An 18,680-nucleotide genomic window follows, 5' to 3' on the forward strand; every position below is an offset into this window, starting at 1 on the left:
ATGAAACAATAAGTTCCAAGACACTGAACATCAGGTAACAAAGGAGAGTGACTCTTAAGGGATGGAAAACAAGGTGAGCCCCACATCTGCCCGGCTTACTGCCTTGAGAGTTTCTGAGGAGCAAGGTGGGGAAACCAGGTGAGCCTTGTGGGATCCCTGAGAGCAGAGGCAGAGCTGAGAGTCTGGGGAGGCCACGGTGGCTGGAGTTTTCAGGAAGAGAAATGTAGAGGACAGCTGCACAGAGAGGACTCCAGACAGCTGCAGGGACCCCAGAGTCCTCACCAGTGCACAGATGGGAGGAAAAAAACCACCTGAAAGAATCAGATCGAAGCTCACACCACCTGGAGAACAGGGCTCACTCCCAACAGCCAGACTAGAAAAACCTCATAATCCCCGGGCATTGGGTAGAATGCTCTGAAGGGTCTTGCCTCAGTAGCAGAGAAGAATTAGGCCTACCCTACACTGCTCTGGTCCAGCCTAACCAATTTTAAAAGCAGAGCCTGAAAAGACCAATCTGTTTCCACATTGCTTAACTGGGTCCCAGAATAAAGCTCAACGGTGCTCACAGCAATACAGAAATATTCAGCACCCAATCACAGTATCTGGCATCCAATCAAAGACTAGGCATGCAAAGAAGCAGGAAAATACAACCCACAATAAGGAGAAAAATTAATCAAGCAAAACCAACCCTGGGCTGGCAGAGATGTTAGAATTGGCAGATAGAATGTTAATAGTTATTATACTGTATTCCATACAGCCACAGGGAAGATTAAATATGTTATATAAAGACATGGAAGATATATTAAAAAACATCCAAACAGAACTTCTGCAATGAAAACTAAAATATGTGAGTTGGAAAATATACTGAATGGAAATAACAACAGATTAGATATTGTAATAGAAAATACTAGTGAACCTGAAGACATAGCAACAGAGACTGTCCCAAAATGAAACAAAGACCTAAAAAATTGAAAAAGACTTAAATGAACAGAGCATCAGTGGACTGTGAGACAACTTCAAGAAGCCTATATACCTATAACCTGAGTCCCAGAAAAAGAGGAAACAGAAAAAATATTTTAAAAATAACGGAAAACATTCTTTTCTATTTGATGGAAACTCTAAACCTACAAATCCAAGAAGCTCAATGAACTCCAAGCACAAAAAGCATGAAGAACACTACATCATGGACATCACAAATTCTTTTTTAAAAAATTAATTAATTAATTAATTTTTGGCTGTGTTGGGTCTTCGTTGCTGTGCGTGGGCTTTCTCTAGTTGCGGTGAGCGGGGGGCTACTCTTCACCGCAGTGCGCGGGCTTCTCATTGAGGTGGCTTCTCTTGTTGCAGAGCACGGGCTCTAGGTGCGCGGGCTTCAGCAGCTGTGGCACGTGGGCTTCAGTAGTTCTGGCACACAGGCTCAGTAGTTGTGGCTCATGGGCTCTAGAGCGCAGGTTCAGTAGTTGTGGCACACAGGCTTAGCTGCTCCACGGCATGTGGGATCTTTCTGGACCAGGGATCAAACCCATGTCCCCTGCATTGGCAGGCAGATTCTTAACCACTGCACCATGAGGGAGGTCCCTCAAATTCTTTAAATTAATGATGAGGAGAAAATCTTACAAGTAGCCAGAAAAAAGACATGCAAACAGTACATATGACAGCAGACTTCCTGTCAGAAACAATGCAAATGAGAAGACAGTGGGGCAGCATCTTTAAGGTACTGAAAGATAAACACTGTCAACCTAGAATTCTACGCTCTGATAAAATGTCTTTAAAACAAGAAGGTGAAATAAAGACATTTTCAGACATACAAAAATGGGAAGAATTCATCATCAGTAGACCTGTACTACAAGAGACAGAAAAGGAATACCCTCAGGCAGAAGGAGAGTGATATCAGATGAATCTACGTAAAGGAATGAAAAGCACTGGAAGAGATAACTACAGGGGTAAACATTTAAACCTCTTTCAAAGATAATAACTATGTAAGTAAGCATAATAACAATGTAGTGTGGGATTTCTAACATATGTAGAAATATATGCCAATAGACAAAGGCCAAAGGGGGGAACTGGAAGTATAGTACTTTAAGTTTCTTATACTATGCATTAAATGGTATAATATCTCTAGAAGGTAGACTGGCAAAAATTAAATATATACATCATAAACTCTAAGCAACCACTAAAATAAAGCCCACGTTAAATACCAAGACATACATAGGTTAAAAGTAAAGGGTGGAAAAAGATATAACATGTTAACACTAATCAAAAATAAAAAAAGAACGCTGGAGTGAATATAGTAACATAAGACAAAGTATATTTTAGAGCAAAGAATAGACAAACGATAAGAAGGTCATTTCACAATGATAAAAGGATAAATTCATCAAAAGGACACAGCAATTCTAAACATTTATGCACAAAGTAAGAAAGCTTCAAAATGCACGAAGCAAAAACTGATAAAATGGCAAGAAGAAATAGACAAGCCCACAATTACAGCCAGAGACTTCAACACTCCTCCTGAGGTACAGCAAGGATTCAGAAAACTGGCGGATAGAGAAGACTTGAACAAGACTATCAACCAACCTGACCTAGTTCACACACTGGGCAGAATAAACATCCTTTCCAAGTGCATACAGAACATTTACCAAGATAGACCATATACAGACCATAAAACAAGCCTCAATAAATTTAAAAGAATTCAAGTTTTGTATTTTCTCTGACCAAAATGGGATTAAATTAGAAATCAATAACATAAAGAGGTCTGGAAAATCTCTAAATATGCTTTCTAAATAATATATGATGATATATATATATATATATGACATTGGTGATAATGTAAATGATTTCAGAGAAGATATAAAAAGGGATATTAGGCAGCATTTGAACATGATGAAAATGAAATGAAATACATCAAAATGTGTGAAATGCAGCTGAGAGTAAAGGAAAAATTTACACTAAAATCCACTAGGGAAGAAATATCTGAAATCAATGACTTCAGCTTCCATCTTAAGAAACTGGAAAAACAAGAGCAAGGTAAAACAAAAGTAAGCAGAAGAAAGGAAATAAGAAAGGTTAGAGTAAAAATATGTTAAGTATTGTAGAAAACAGAAAAATAATAAAGAGAAAATCAATAAAATTTTAAGCTGGCTCTTTGCAGAGAACAGTAAAATTGATTAAACTCTAGCAAGACTGATGAGGAAAAAAAGAGCAGATATAAGTTACCAATTTCAGAAATGATAGAGGAAACATCACTAGAGACCCTACTATCACTAGACATCAAAAGAATAATAAGGGTACATTATAAACAACTTTTTCCAATAAACTTGACAACTTAGACAAAATCGACCAGTTCTTTGGGACATACACACTAACAAAGATCACTCAACAAGAGGTAGAAAACCTGAATAGCCCCATATCTACTTAAAAAATTGAATTTGTAGTTAAAAACTTCTCCACCAAGAAAACTTCAAGCCCAGATGGCTTTACTGGTGAGTTTGAGCAAACATTTAAGGAAGAAAAAATACCAATTCTACATAAAGTCTTCTAGAAAACTGAAGAGAACAAAACACTTCCCAGCTCATGCTATGAGGCCAGGAGTATCCTGATACCAAAACCAAAGTCATTAAAACAAAAGCAAACAAAATGACAGACCAATCGCTCTCATAAACATAGATCTCGAAATTCTTATGAAAATTTTAGCAAAATGAATCCAATATATAAAAAAGGAAATACATCATGACCAAGTGGGGTTTAACCCAGGAATGCAAAGATATTTTAACATTTAAAATTGAAGAAGACACAAATACATCGAAGGATATTTCGTGCACATGGATTGGAAGAATCAATACTGTTAAAATGTCCATGCTACCCAAAGCAATATACAAATTCAAGGCCATCTCTATCAAAATTCCAATAGCATTTTTCAGAGAAATAGAACAAACAGTCGAAAAATTTGTATGGAAACATCAAAGACCCTGAATAGCCAAAGCAATCTTGAGAAAGAAGAACAAAACTTTTGCCCAGCAAAGGAAATGATCAACAAAATGAAAAGGCAACCAACTGAATGGGAGAAAATATTTGCAAATCATATACTTGGTAAGTGGCTAATATCCAAAATATATAAAGAGCTCATACAATTCAACAGCCAAAAAAACAAAAAAATAAGCAATCTGATTTAAAAATGGGCAGAAAACCTAAAAAGACATTTCTCCAAAAAAGACATACATATGGCCAAAAAGCACATGAAAAGATGCTCAACGTCACTGATTATTAGAGAAATGAAAATCAGAACTACAATGAGATGTCACCTCACACTGGTGAGAATGGCCATCATCAAAAGGTCTACAAATAATAAATGCTGGAGACGGTGTGGAGAAAAGGGAACCCTCCTACACCGTTGGTGGGAATGTAAATTGATACAGCCACTATGGAGAACAGTATGGAGGTTCTTTAAAAACTAGAGTTGCCATACGATCCTGCAATCCCACTCCTGGGCATATATCCAGAAAAGACAAAAACTGCAAAAAGATACATCACAGCAGTGTTCACAGCAGCAGTATTCACAATAGCCAAGACATGGAAGCAACCTAAATGTCCATCAACAGAGGAATGGATAAAGAAGATGTGGTATATATACACAATGGAATATTACTCAGTCATAGAAAAGAATGAAATAATGCCATTTGCAGCAACATGGATGGACCTAGAGATGATCATACTAACTGAAGTAAGTCAGACAGAGAAAGACAAATATCTTATGATGTCCCTTACATGTGGACTCTAAAAAAATGATAAAATGAACTTATTTACAAAACAGAAACAGACTCACAGACTTAGAACACAAGCTTATGGTTACCAAATGGGAAAGGTGGAGGAGGAGGAGGGATAAATTAGGAGGTTGGGATTAACATATACAAACTACTATATATAAAATAGATAATCAACAAGGACCTATGTATGGCACAGGGAACTCTACTCAATACTCTGTAATAACTTATATGGAAAAAGAATCTGAAAAAGAATACATATATGCATGTGTACAATTAAATCACTTTGCTGTAGTATACCTAAAACTAACACAACATTGTAAATCAACTATACTCCAATATAAAATTAAAAAACTAAAAAAAATAAGATAAAAGAAGATTGGTCAAAAGCCAAAATAATAATAATAATGTGTTTGTAAGGATGTGGAGAAAAGGGAACCCTTGGGCACTGCTGGTGGGAATGTAAACTGGTGCAGTCACTTTATAAAACCGTACGGAGGTTCCTCAAAAAACTAAAACTAGAACTATCATATGAACCAGCAAGTTCACTACTGGGTATTTATCTGAAGAAAACAAAAACACTAATTTGAAAAGATAAACGCACCTCCACGTTCACTGGAGCACTATTTACAACAGCCAACACATGGAAACCACCGAAATATCCATCAATGGATGTACAGAGAACCTCCGGTCTACACACACACGCACACGCACACACACATACAGGAATATTATCCAGCTATAAAAAAGGATGAAATCTTGCCATTTAAATAACACAGATGGACCTTGATGGCATTATGCTAAGTAAAATAAGTCAGACAGCGAAAGACAAATATCATGTGATCTCTCTTATATATGGAATCTAAAAATAAATTATTTAAAAAAGTCAAGCTCACAGATACAGAGAACAGATTGGTGGTTGCCAGAGGCGGGGGGTGGGTGAAATGGGTGAACTGGGTTTTTTTTTCAGTTTAAATAAACTGAATGAAATAAAAATAGTTAATTCATCATATTAACAAACTGAAAAAGAAACTAAAAAAGAAAAATCTTATGATCATCTCAACAGATAGATTTGACAAAATCCAACATCCATTTCTGATAAAAAAAAATTCTGAGGATATTAGGAATAGAAGGGAACGTCCTCAATTTGATAAAGTACATTTATGAAAAACCTAGGACTAACATAATTAATGTTTTTTCTCCAAGATCAGGAAAAACATAAGAATAGTTGCTCTTGCAACTTTTATTCAATATTTATTAGAGGCTCTAGCCAGTTCAAGAAGGCAAAAAACAAACAAAAGATTAAAAAGAAGATTGGAAAAGAAGTAAAACTGACTTTCACAGACATGATCATACATGTAGAAAATCCTATGGAATCGACAAAAAGTTTCTAGAACTAATAAGTGAGTTTAGCAAGCCTGTAGAATAAAAGATTAATATACAAAAATCAATTATATTTCTATATACTAGCAACAAACAATTGGAAACTGACATTAACAATAATCCTATTTATAATATAAAATACTTGAGGTTAAAACTGACAAAAGATATGCAAGATCTGTACACTGAAAACTGTAAGATATTACTGTGAGGAATTTAAGAATACCTAAATAAATGAATAGATATACCAGGTTCATGGATTAGAGGACTCTACATTTTTGAGATATCAATTCTCCCCAAATTGATATATAGATTCAATATATCAATTCAAATCCCTGCAGGGCTTTTTTTTTTAATTAAAAAAAATTTTATTTACTTAATTTATTTATTTTTGGCTGCGTTGGGTCTTCGTTGCTGCGTGTGGGCTTTCTCTAGTTGTGGTGAGCGGAAGCTACTCTTCGTTTTGGTGTGCGGGCTTCTCATTGTTGTGGCTTCTCTTGTTGCAGAGCACAGACTCTAGGCACGCAGGCTTCAGTAGCTGTGGCTCGTGGGCTCAGTAGTTGTGGCTCGTGGGCTCTAGAGCGTAGGCCCAGTAGCTATGGCACTCGGGCTTAGCTGCTCCATGGTATGTGGGATCTTCCCGGACCAGGGATTGAACCCGTGTCCCCTGTGTTGGCAGGCGGATTCTTAACCACTGCACCACGAGGGAAGCCCCGCTGCAGGACTTTTTGAATTAGAATATTCAAAGCAATCTTGAAAATGAACAAAGTTGGAGGATTTACACTACCTGATTTCAAGACTTACTATAAAACTATAGGAATCAAAACTGTGTGGTACTTGGCATAAAGGGTTTATCAATTTTTGTTCATCTTCAGAGAAGCAACTTTGAGCTTTAATTTTCTGTACTGTCTGTTTTTTACTTTGTTGATTTCTGCTTTTATCTCTATTACTTCCCTCCTTCTACCTGGGTTTATTGTGTTTTTGGTTTTGGCTTGTTTTATTTTTGGCTAGCTTCTTAAAGTGGAAGTTTAGATCCCTGATTTGAGACTTTTCTTCTCCAACATTAGCATTTCAAGTTATTAATCTCTTTATAAATATCTTACTTTTACTGATTTCTAATTGAATTAACTCTAGCCAAAGAGTGTAGTTTGTAAAACATCAATTATTTCAAATTTGAGACTTGTATTACATCCCAACCTATTTTATATCTCAGTGAACATATCATGTGCACTTGAAAAGAATACGTATAATGCAGTTATTGTGTGTTGTGTTCTCCAGATATCAATTAGGTCAAGTGGCTGACTGCACTGTTCAGATCATCTATTTCGTTAAGATGTTTTAACATTTGCAGAAAAGGGGTGTTAAGTTCTTCAACCATGATTATGGAAAGACTTTCTCTGACTCATTCAATTTTTGCTTCATATCTTTAAAGGTGTGTTATGAGTGAAAACACTTCCATGTTTGTTATTTATTAGATGAACTGGCTGCTTTGTCACAATGAAATGTCTCTGGTGAGACTCCCTCCTGAAGTCTATTATTAAAACAGGCACTCAGCCTTTTTAGGCGTGTTGTTTGGATTGTGCATCTTCCCCATCCAATTGTTCTCAACCCATTTGTGAATTTATATTTAAATTGTACTCTGCAGACAGCACATACTTGGGTCTTGATTTATTTTTATCTGTTCTGACAATTTCTGCCATTTTATGTAATTATAGACTTGTTGGATTTAGAGCTATTATTTTATTGGTTTGATAGGTTCCCTGGTTTTATTGTTGTTGTTGTTGCCCTAATCGTCCTTTCCTATCCTTCTTTTGGATTATTTGTTTTTTAAATTTACATTTTAGTTTATCTCTTGGCTTTTTAGCTAATTTTTATATCTCATACTCCATCAACCCTGATATAGATTTTAAAATATCTGTAATGGCAATGGTTTCTGGAGACTAATTGTCAGTGTTTGATTCTCTACTCTGCCACTCGTTTGCTGTGTGACTTTGGGCAAGTTGTTACTTAACCTGTTCGTGCCTTAATTGCTCCATATATAAAACAGAAGTAATAACTTGCAGAGAAATGCATTTGGGGTCATGGTCCTCAGACCCAACTCATTATTAGCATAAGGTATAAACTCCAGGAGTACGGGCTTTCCAGAAAGCAAAAGACAGATGCAGTTCAAGAACATCTGGACTCTGATTCTGCTTTCTCTCCTTAGAATAAAGATGAGCACCTGTAGATGCTGAGACTGGTTTAAGGTCAGGAGAAATGATTATCAGTAAATATCCCTTATTCTTTAAATGAAAGCACGTAGATTATAGTATAGATTCTTTCAAAACAGTCATACAAAACCAGAGTATACAAAGTATAGTGGCACAGTCAAAAAAAGAGCTTTCCATGTTGGGTGAGGCCCTACCTTGCATGGACTGTGTCGCTAACAGCTACACGCCCATACAGGAATCCAAAGCATTTAAGAATAGGTACACTATAAACACGCATCTGCTCCTCTCCTGAGGGACTAGCTCAACTCCAAAACAACTCTACCCGTGGCTAATTAGAAATAATAGAAATAACAGAATAAGATATACAGAAATCATCTAATAGTATAATATAATATCAATAATATAATAAAAAAACAAACAGAAATAATCTAGTCTCACAACAGCTGTCGATCTGGTCTTTTCCCACCAATCCACAATCCACCTAGTAACATAACGTTCTCCACCTCAAAGGGTGGTTGTGAGGATTAAATGAATTAATTTATATGAAGAACTAGGGGAAGGGAATGGTACACAGTCACAGCTCAGCATATGGTAACTTATATACCAAAGACTAGCAAAGGTGTTAGACATAATCCGAAAACCTGATTGAACACATTTGTCACCATTTCCTCATCCACCAAACCCTCATGAATAATGCAAAAGTGAAAAAGGATAGGAGACAGTAAAAAGGAATAAAAAGAAGACATCAGAATAGCTCACCAAATCATTATGTTAAAGGAAGAGCATTTCAAACATCCTGTCCTCACTGTTACCAAACAAAATTTGAATGTATATATGACCCATCTAGTCACAACTACAGTCCAAGTTTGAATTGGACACTTTCTTTCAAGGTCAGCAACAAAGTGACCCAAGGCAGTCCCATCAACAATTGAGGGCTTATTATTATGTATCAGGTACTATTCTAGGTGCCTTAAGTGTGTCAAGAGTTGACTGGCAAAGGACATAACTAAGAAATACAGTCCTAAGTATGTAACCAACATAAACATGATGATTTTTCCAAAAATACTGTAACTGAATTAAAGAAAAAAGTATTTATAATTTAGATGTCATTGCTAAGTAAATGGCATTAATGACTTGTTTTCTCACGACGGTGTATTTAACGTTGAGTGTATTTTAAAATAGAAGGTACCACGGTACCTGACTCCAGTGGTGGCATGTGAACAACGGTGCTGCTGTAGCTGCACTGCCTCACGTCCAGGCTCAGAGCCTCCTTGGTCAGGGCCTGTGGCACTCCTCCTTCAGCATCTGTGGACCGTCCATTAGCTGGCATTTCTGATGTAGGTACGGCTGGGATCTGAGAAACAGCTGGTGATGTAAGAGCAACTGACAGTGAAAAGAAAAATTCCCAACTGGAAATTCAATATTAAAGACCCAAACAGTTTACACCCACTTATAACTGACAAGTTAAAACCTACTGGCCATAAAGAGGCAATGTGGATTCTTTGTGATTACAATGAGATAATTAAAGTCAAAAGATTAGAGAGAAAACAGAGAGGGGTGGCTTTGTAATAACTCTCTTGATCTAACTATGAAAGGCATTCCTGTCACCTTGCAGTGCTTGGACGTCATCTGCTCTGTGGCTTTGTCCATCTTCTTCCGAGGACGACGAAGTCGTATTTGTACAGGAGATACACTTTCTCTTCAAAGCTGGAATGTTGTAGCTCTTCAGGTACCTGCAACAAGGTAATTCGGTTGCGTATTCCTACCTGCTCCCAACTTTGCCATCCTCCACCTTTCTGCTTTTCTCACGCCACCTCTGTTTGGGGTATTTCACATTCTTTTTTTTTTTGGCTGCGCTGCGCGCCATGTGGGATCTTAGTTTCCCGAACAGGGATCGAACCCTGTGCCCCTGCAGTGGGAGCGCAGAGTCTTTACCTCTGAACCACCAGGGAAGTCCCTCACTTTCTTCCTGGATGAAGGCTTCCCTGACCATCCTGGCCTACATCACGGGGTTGTTACATTTCCCTGACTATGGTCTTGAACTGATCGTCAAATCTTAATTTTTATGAGTGTAGGTCTTGTCTTCTGAACTATATTCAAAGAAGGGATGCATCTTCTAATTTTTTGCATCCCCCAAAATGTTCAATTTATTATGAGTTGTTAGTAGTAGATAACCATTGATTTATAGTGAAAAATAAACAGCTGATATAGGGGCTTCCCTGGTGGCGCAGTGGTTGAGAGTCCGCCTGCCGATGCAGGGGACACAGGTTCGTGCCCCAGTCCGGGAAGATCCCACATGCCGCGGAGCGGTTGGGCCCATGAGCCATGGCTGCTGAGCCTGAGTGTCCGGAGCCTGTGCTCCGCAACGGGAGAGGCCACGACAGTGAGAGGCCCGCATACCGCAAAAAAAAAATGATATAAAGGCCCCATAGTGACAACATATGCTTCTGGAAAAACTAACACGTTATCAAAACTTGTGTCTCATACCTGATAACGCTATCAATACAGTTTATTTGCTGATAGGATGGGCTACGCTGATACCTTCTCAATTCCTCACAAGACTCGGTGTACATGCTATTATTTTTTAATGTCTGGAAGGAAGAAAAGGTCTTCTGCTCATCTGAAAGAGAATGAAAGGATGCACAATTTAAAATATCACATGCTTGAGAATATGCTCAGATTCTTGAGCATATGCTTGAGAATTCAGCAAAATTAAATAGTACTTTGGGATATACATGATACTTTAGGACATATACAGTAAATATTATGTAGTTATTAAAAATGAGCTCAGATTTAAATGCACTGATATAGAAAGATATCACCTAGAACAATTACATGAATAATTTCATATGTATCTTTTTAAAAAAGGAGTAAAACAACTGCTTCAGGCAAAGATTACCAAGGAATAAAACCAAAGGTGAAAGGTTGACGGGGACCTTCACAATGTTACTACCTGTACAACTGACTGATCTTGGCATCACTAAGGCGCATGACAGACATAGTGCATTGCTTATGTGTTGCAACGGAGAGTACACAGCACTGCTTGTGTTGAACTGGTGTCCAACAGAACGTTCTACAATGACAGAATTGTCCTTTATCTGTGCTGTCCAACCTGGTAGCCACTAACACCAGACCCAGCGACTAGCATTTGAAGTGTGGCTACAGCAACTGAGGAACTAAATTTCACATTTTATTTATTTGTAATTAATTTGAATTTAAATTGCAAAATGTGGTTAGTGGCTACCATACCAGATAGCAGAGGTATAGAGAGAGGAAAAAAGACCTCAGTCTGGAGTGCTGAAGAACTTGAACTTTCAGTAGAGAATAAGCCAGAAGGAGACTTATCCAGGAAGAGACAGATCCTGCAAGGTCTGGTGTCATGGAAACCAAGAGGGGAAACTATTTCAAGGAAGAAGAGTAAAGAATTATGCAAATGCTGTTGAGAGACTTAAGAAATATTAGCTACTGTTGATACTATTAATAAAGGTTAGTTTAGCTGCTTGGAAGAGGCTTCTCTACTTTCAGAGGGAATTATGGAAAACTGCTTCACTTTCACTCATTAATTTTACTTTTTTTTTTTTTCTTTGCGGTACGCGGGCCTCTCACCGTTGTGGCCTCTCCCATTGCGGAGCACAGGCTCCGGACGCGCAGGCTCAGCGGCCATGGCTCACGGGCCCAGCCGCTCCGCGGCATGTGGGATCTTCAGGGACCGGGGCACGAACCCGTGTCCCCTGCATCGGCAGGCGGACTCTCAACCACTGCGCCACCAGGGAAGCCCTAATTTTACTTCTAATTTTTTAATAATTTTCAACTTGAAGGTTTCAAAGGGTTACAAAAATGGTAGAGAGTTCCCATATACCATTCACTGATGTCACACCTCACATAACCATAGGAAAATGAATGATACTAGGAAATTAACAGCGGCATACCGAGCTACAGTCCATTTGGATTTCACCTGTTTTCCCACTAAGTGTCACTTTTCTGGTCCAGAAGTCCAACCAGGGTGTCACAAGTGCATTTAGTTGTCAAATGCCTCCTTAGTCTTTCCTTGTCTTTCATGATCCTGACACTTTTGAAGAGTACGGGGCAGGAATTTTTTAGAAATGCCCCTCCATTTGCGTTTCTCTGGTGTTTTCTTATGATTAGGTTGAGGTCATGCATCTTGGGGAAAATTGCCACAGAAGTGCAGTTCATGATGGTGATGTTTTATTATTGACACATTAACCTTGATCATTGGTTAAGGTGATGCCTGCCAGGTTTCTCTTATGTAAAGTTACTATTTTACAACGTAATAAAAGATGTAAGCAATAAATGTTCTGGAGGAATACTTTGAAGCCATGCAAATATCCTGTTTTTTTATACTTTCACCTATTGTTTGCACAACACTGTGAATATACTTAATGCCACCAAACTGTACATTTAAAAATAGGAAATTACATACCTAAAATGACAATTTTAAAGAACCTTTCATCTAATTTTAGCACTCACTGGAGGATATGCCCTGCAACAGTTACTACTGTGGAATTCTTTCTTCATTCTCTAAGTCTTATTGAAATATAATTGACATACAGTAGTAAGTTTAAGGCGTACAGCATAATGACTACTGTGGCATTCTAATAGCAATTTCCTATTTTTTTATTCCTACATTAATCAAACTTTTTCTATTAAGAAGAGTTTCCCTTCTCCCCTTTCCCTTTTATTTATTCATCCAATCATTTATCAGCAGGGACTCCTGGATACTCATTTGCTGTGTTATAATCCAATACTATCATTATTTATTTTGTTGCTCAAATTGTTCCACTTTTGGTCATTACGTGCTCTTTCAAGTTGTCTCCTGTGTCCCTCGGACATGCCATTTTCTCCCTTTTTTCTTGAGCACTTCCTTACTTCCTTACTTCTCTGGTTTCTTTTACGGGAAAAACACATAGGAACTAAGACCTGGGTGCTGGGTGTGCTCATTGGTAAATGTGTCCCTCCTTGTAGGTCCCCTCAATGGACAAAACAAATATATATCTGTATGTATATCAACTCTTGTCTGTCCATCCGTCCATCCGTCAAGCAAAAAGGCATGAGTTCATGCTGATACCTTTAACTCCAATCCAGCACCAGAGCTCACGCTAGCATTCCCTCTGCTCATTTGCTATGTCCCTCTCCAGTAGCGAGGAATCTCATTATCTGCAATGTGTTTGCCTACTTGCTCAGTTCTACTGTGCACGTAAAGTAGCTTCAGAATTGCTAGCCTGCACTATGGTGAGAAGTCAGTTTCCTGAACACTGTGTTTGTGTACATTTATGTTTTGGATTTAGTGCTGGGGTGTCCAGCGAAGACACGGATTTGCAAAGCTACTCAGCAACTTTCTTCCCCACCTGCTTCAGGATGTTTATGCCATTAGTTTGTAACTTGGTTAGGGTCACTTGTCACAGCCTATACCTCATCTTGGGTTCCCTCTACATTCTGGGGTGGGGTGAGGCACAACAGATCTATGAGTTTTAACAAATGCACAGCCAGTTGTGATTCCACCACCAGAGTAACAAAAAGAACGTTTCTCTCACTCAAACAGTTCCCTCCAGCTGCCTCTTTGCAGTCAACACATCCCGCAACCTTAGCAAATACTGATCTGTTTTCCGGACCTACTGTGTTCCAGAAGTAATGCCTTCCCAGAACAGAACCACACAACATGCAACCTTTTACCTCTGGCTTCTTTAACTTAGCAAAATGCATTTAAGGTCCATCTGCATTGCTGCATGAATCAAGTTCATTTTTTTTTTTCTTTTCTCTCTTTTTTTTTTTTTTTTGCGGTACACAGGCCTCTCACTGTTGTGGCCTCTCCTGTTGCGGAGCACAGGCTCCGGACGCACAGGCTCAACGGCCATGGCTCACGGGCCCAGCCGCTCTGCGGCATGTGGGATCTTCCCGGACCGGGGCACGAACCCGTGTCCCCTGCATCGGCAGGCAGACTCTCAACCACTGAGCCACCAGGGAAGCCCAAGTTCATTTTTCTTTATTGCTGAATAGTATTCCATTGGGTGGATGTATCACAGTTTATCTACTCACCTGCTGAATGACATGCAAGTTGTTTCCAATTTTGGGTGAGTGTGAATAAAGTGTCATAAACATTTTCAGACAGGATTTTGTGTGAACTTGCTTCTTTTTTTCACTTGGGTAAATAACTAAGAATGGAATTGCTGAGTAATATGGTAAGATTGTAAGATATTTAACTTTATAATAAATTGCTGCATTTTCCCAAGTGGCTGCACAATTTTACATTACCCTCAGCAACGTGACAGCTCCAGTTACTCTGCATTCTTGCCAGAACTCAGTATTGTCAGTTTTCGTTCTTTTAATTTTAGCCATTTTAACGGGTGTGTGATGTGTTTTTAACTTCCTAATGACCAATGAGATTGAGTGTTGTTCCATATGCTATTTGCCATCTATACATCTTCACTGGAAAAGTGTTTAGATCTCTTGACCATTTTAAAATTGGGATGTTTAACTTCTTATTGTTAAATTTTGAGAGTTCTTTATGTATTCTGGATACAGCTCTTTATATATAATTTGCAAATATTTTGTCTTTTCATTGTCTTACCAACATCTTTCAAAGAAACAGTTTTAATTTCAATAAAGTCTAATTTATCAATTTCTTTCTTTTATGGATCATGCTTTTGATGTCATATCTAAAACCTCTTTCCAAACCCAATATTACAGAGATTTTCTCCTATGTTTTCTTCTAGAAATTTATATTTTAAAAATTGAAGTATAATTGACAGGCAACATTCTATCAGCCTCAAGCATACAACATAATGCGTCAACATTTGTATACACTGCAAAATGATCACAATAATCTAGTTACCGTCTGTCACCATATAAAGTTAAAGAATGTTTTTCTTGTGATAAGAGCAACTTTCAAATCTGCAGTACAATATCACTGACTATAGCCCCCAAGCTGCACGTTACATCCCTATGATTTATTTGTTTTATAGATGGAAATTTGTACCTTCTGATCCCCTTCACCCATTTTGCCCACCTCCCAACCACCTTCCCCTCTGGCAACCACCGATTTATTCTCTGTATCTAGGAGCTCTGGTTTGTAGTTTTAGATTCCACATACAAGTGAAATCATATGCTACTTGTCCTTCTCTGACTTATTTCATGTAGCATAATACCCCTGAGGTCCATCCGTGTTGCCACAAGGAAGATGTCATTCTTTTTTTGTAGCCAAATAGTATTCCATTCTCTCTCTATATCAGTTCCTTTATCCAATCACCCACGGATGCACACTTAGGTTGTTTCCATATCTTGGTTATTGTAAATAATTCCGCAGTGAACATAGTGGCGCACATATTTTTTCAAATTAGTGTGTTGGTTTTCTTCAGATAAATACTCATAAATGGGACTGGATCATATGGTAGTTCTATTTTTAATTTTTTGAGGAAGCCCCATACTGTTTTCCATAGAGGCTGCACCAATTTACATCCCCACCAACAGTGTAAATGGGCTCCCTTTCCTCCTCGTTCTCACCAACACTTGCTATTTCTTGCCCTTTTGACGACGGCCATTCTGACAGGTGTGAGCTGATATCTCATCGTGGTTTTGATTTGCTGCAGTCCCCGACTATCACTGTGGATTTGTTTATTTCTCCTTGAAGTTTTTATCAGTTTTTGCTTCGTGTATTTTGAAGCTCTGATGTTAGGTGCCTAAACAGGATTGTTTTATATTCTCAGAGAATCACCCCCCTTGTCTTTATGCAATATCTCTCTGAAGCCCTTGTTCTAAAGTCTACTGTGTCTGACCTTAATATAGCTTTCCAGTTTTCCTTTGATTCCTGTTAGCATGGTATATCTTTTCTAACCTTTTACTTTTAACCTATGTTTTTAATTTTCATAATGGGTTTTTGTAGATAATAGGTAGCTGCATCTTGTTTTTTCATCCAGTTTCACAATTTCCAAGTCTTTTCACTGATATACTGAGATCATTCACATTTAATGTGATTGATGTAGCTGGATTAAAATGCACCTCTTGCTGTTTTCCATTTATTCCATCTGGGTTTTTTGTTTCTTTTTTCCTCCTTTTCTACCTCATTTTGGGTTAAGTGTTTTAAATTATATTTTAACACCTCTACTGACATTATTTACACTTCTTTAAAAACTTTTACTAATAATTGTCCTAAAGTTTACAATATACATCTTTAAGGACTCAGTTTCTATCTCCAAATAGCATACTCCAAATACTATAATATGGGAAGAATTTACACAGTATATCCCTAATACCTCACTCCCATCCTTTGCAGTATTTTTACATATGTTATACGTGCAGAATACTATTGTTGCTTTAGTTAGTTGTTTTACAGTAATTAAAAATAAGTAAAAAATAAAATTTATTTTATCTTCATTTATTCCACTTCCAGTGCTCTTCATTTCTTTGTGCAGATCCAAGTGTTATGTCTGACATTATGTTCCTTCTACCTTTACAAATTCCTTTAGGATTCTTATAGAACAGATCTGCTGGCAATACATTCCCATAGTTTTTGTCTGAGAAAAATCTTTATATCTCCTTCATTTCTGAAAGATACTTCCCACTGCGTGTACCATTCTACGCTGACCGTTTCTTTCCTTTGTAGATGTTACTCTATTGTGTTCTAACGTTCACAGTCTCTGAAAAAATGTCTCCTGTAATTCTTATTCTTATCTTTGTTTTTCTGTAATCTACCATTTTCCTCTGGTTGCCTTCAAGATATTCTCTTTGGTTTTATTTTAGTTTGAATATGATATGCCCAAGTGTGTGGTGTTTTTCTTTTTTTCTTTTCTTTTTTTATTTTGTATTTACGCTACTTGATGTTCTTTGAATCTGGAAAATCGGCCATCATTTCGAGTACTTTTCCCGGGATTCCAATTACTCATATGTTGGATCATTTAATCTTGTCCCCAAACTCTTAAAAGGCTCTGTCTTGCGTGTCCCTTTCTCTCTGCGTCTCAGCCGTGTATTTCTATTTATCTATCTTCAACTTTACTGATTCTTTTCTTGGCTGAGTGCCCACCAAAGGCATATACTCATCTCCAGCATTTCTAACATTTCCATCTGATCCTTTCTTTCGTGTTCCATCTCGATGCTGTGATTACTTCGGCGGTTTCTGCATGTTACCTACTTTGTCCATTAGAGCCTTTAATGTATTTATTATTCAGAGCTATTTCCAACATCTGTGTCCTACCCGACTCTTGTTCTTGTTCGGATGACTGCTTTGTCTCTTAGGAGGTTTTTTTCCTTGCTTTTCATATGCTTCATAATTTGCTGAAAAGTGAACATGTATAAGACAGTAGGGACTGAGCATGCCTCTCCTTCCACTAGGTCTGTGTTCCGGTTAATCTAATTACACTTTAGGCCAGGTCTGACGTTTGTTGTTGCTATGGTTTCACTCACTGTATGACAGCTTTCAGATCCCTCTAGTGACACTCTGTGCTTCAGGTGGAGGCTGGTTTCCTGAGAGCTCTTTTTTCCAACATCTGCTCCACTTCCAGGCTTTGGTCTTCCCTGCACTGTGCCTCAGAGAAGGTCTGTCTCTTGTAGGTGACTTGAATCAGTCAGTCACAGGATCCAGCACTTACCTCACTTCTCCTTGCAAGTATGTGCCTCTCCTCAGATTTCAGGCCTGCTGGCTGCCCTGTAACCTCAGCACTCTGACGGGTTCAAGAAAGAACACGAACTTGCTGCCCGTCTGGCTTTTTTCCTCGTAAGTTTGGAATGATGCTCTTTCCAGCTCTCCCTGAGCAGAAACCAAAGCACTCTCACTCTGAGTTAGTTCAGTGTATGAATCATCTTCTTTCACTTGGGCTTTGCATCACCCTCGCAGTAGAACGTTCAGTTTTTCCCAATTTCCCCAATTACTTCTCTGGCAGCTTGGCATCGGTCTGTATGGCTGAGGAAGGAACTTTACATCTCTTTGTTGTTCCTTGCCTTTCCGTAATAAGTTTAAAAGTTTCCCTTCTTTTTTTTCAAAAAAATTTATTTATTTTTGGCTGCATTGGGTCTTCGTTGCTGCACGTGGGCTTTCTCTAGTTGCGGCGAGCGGGGGCTACTCTTCGTTGCAGTGCACGGGCTTCTCATTGCGGTGGCCTCTCTTGCTGTGGAGCATGAACTCCAGGTGTATGGGCTTCAGTAGCTGCGGCACGCAGGCTCAGTAGTTGTGGTTCATGGACTCTAGAGTGCAGGCTCAGTAGTTGTATCTCACAGGCTTAGTTGCTCCGTGGCATGTGGGATCCTCCCGGACCAGAGATCGAACCCATGTCCCCTGCACTGGCAGGCGGACTTTTAACCACTGCACCACCAGGGAAACCCAAAA

The 18,680-nt window shown here is 38.4% G+C and overlaps 1 protein-coding gene across 10 annotated transcripts in view; it reads right to left on the minus strand.

The window, feature by feature from the left end:
- Positions 1–18,680, minus strand: part of PER3 (period circadian regulator 3) — a 63,973-nt gene that overhangs the window by 21,870 nt on the left and 23,423 nt on the right. For 7 of the 10 annotated variants that reach the window (XR_007476395.1, XM_033432844.2, XM_033432840.2 and 4 more), the window contains 3 exons: positions 10,835–10,967; positions 9,956–10,080; positions 9,545–9,730 (listed from right to left, as the gene is read on the minus strand). Coding sequence is in view for 9 of the 10 variants with exons in the window: in XM_033432844.2 (XP_033288735.1) it covers positions 9,545–9,730; positions 9,956–10,080; positions 10,835–10,967 (444 nt within the window). In the remaining variant the exon portion in view is untranslated. The remainder of the gene's footprint in view (positions 1–9,544; positions 9,731–9,955; positions 10,081–10,834; positions 10,968–18,680) is intronic. The other 3 variants (XM_033432848.2, XM_033432847.2, XM_033432841.2) reach the window with 1 other exon arrangement.

This window comes from Orcinus orca, chromosome 1 (genome assembly GCF_937001465.1).
Source record: "Orcinus orca chromosome 1, mOrcOrc1.1, whole genome shotgun sequence".
Classification (NCBI taxonomy): Eukaryota; Metazoa; Chordata; class Mammalia; order Artiodactyla; family Delphinidae; genus Orcinus; species Orcinus orca.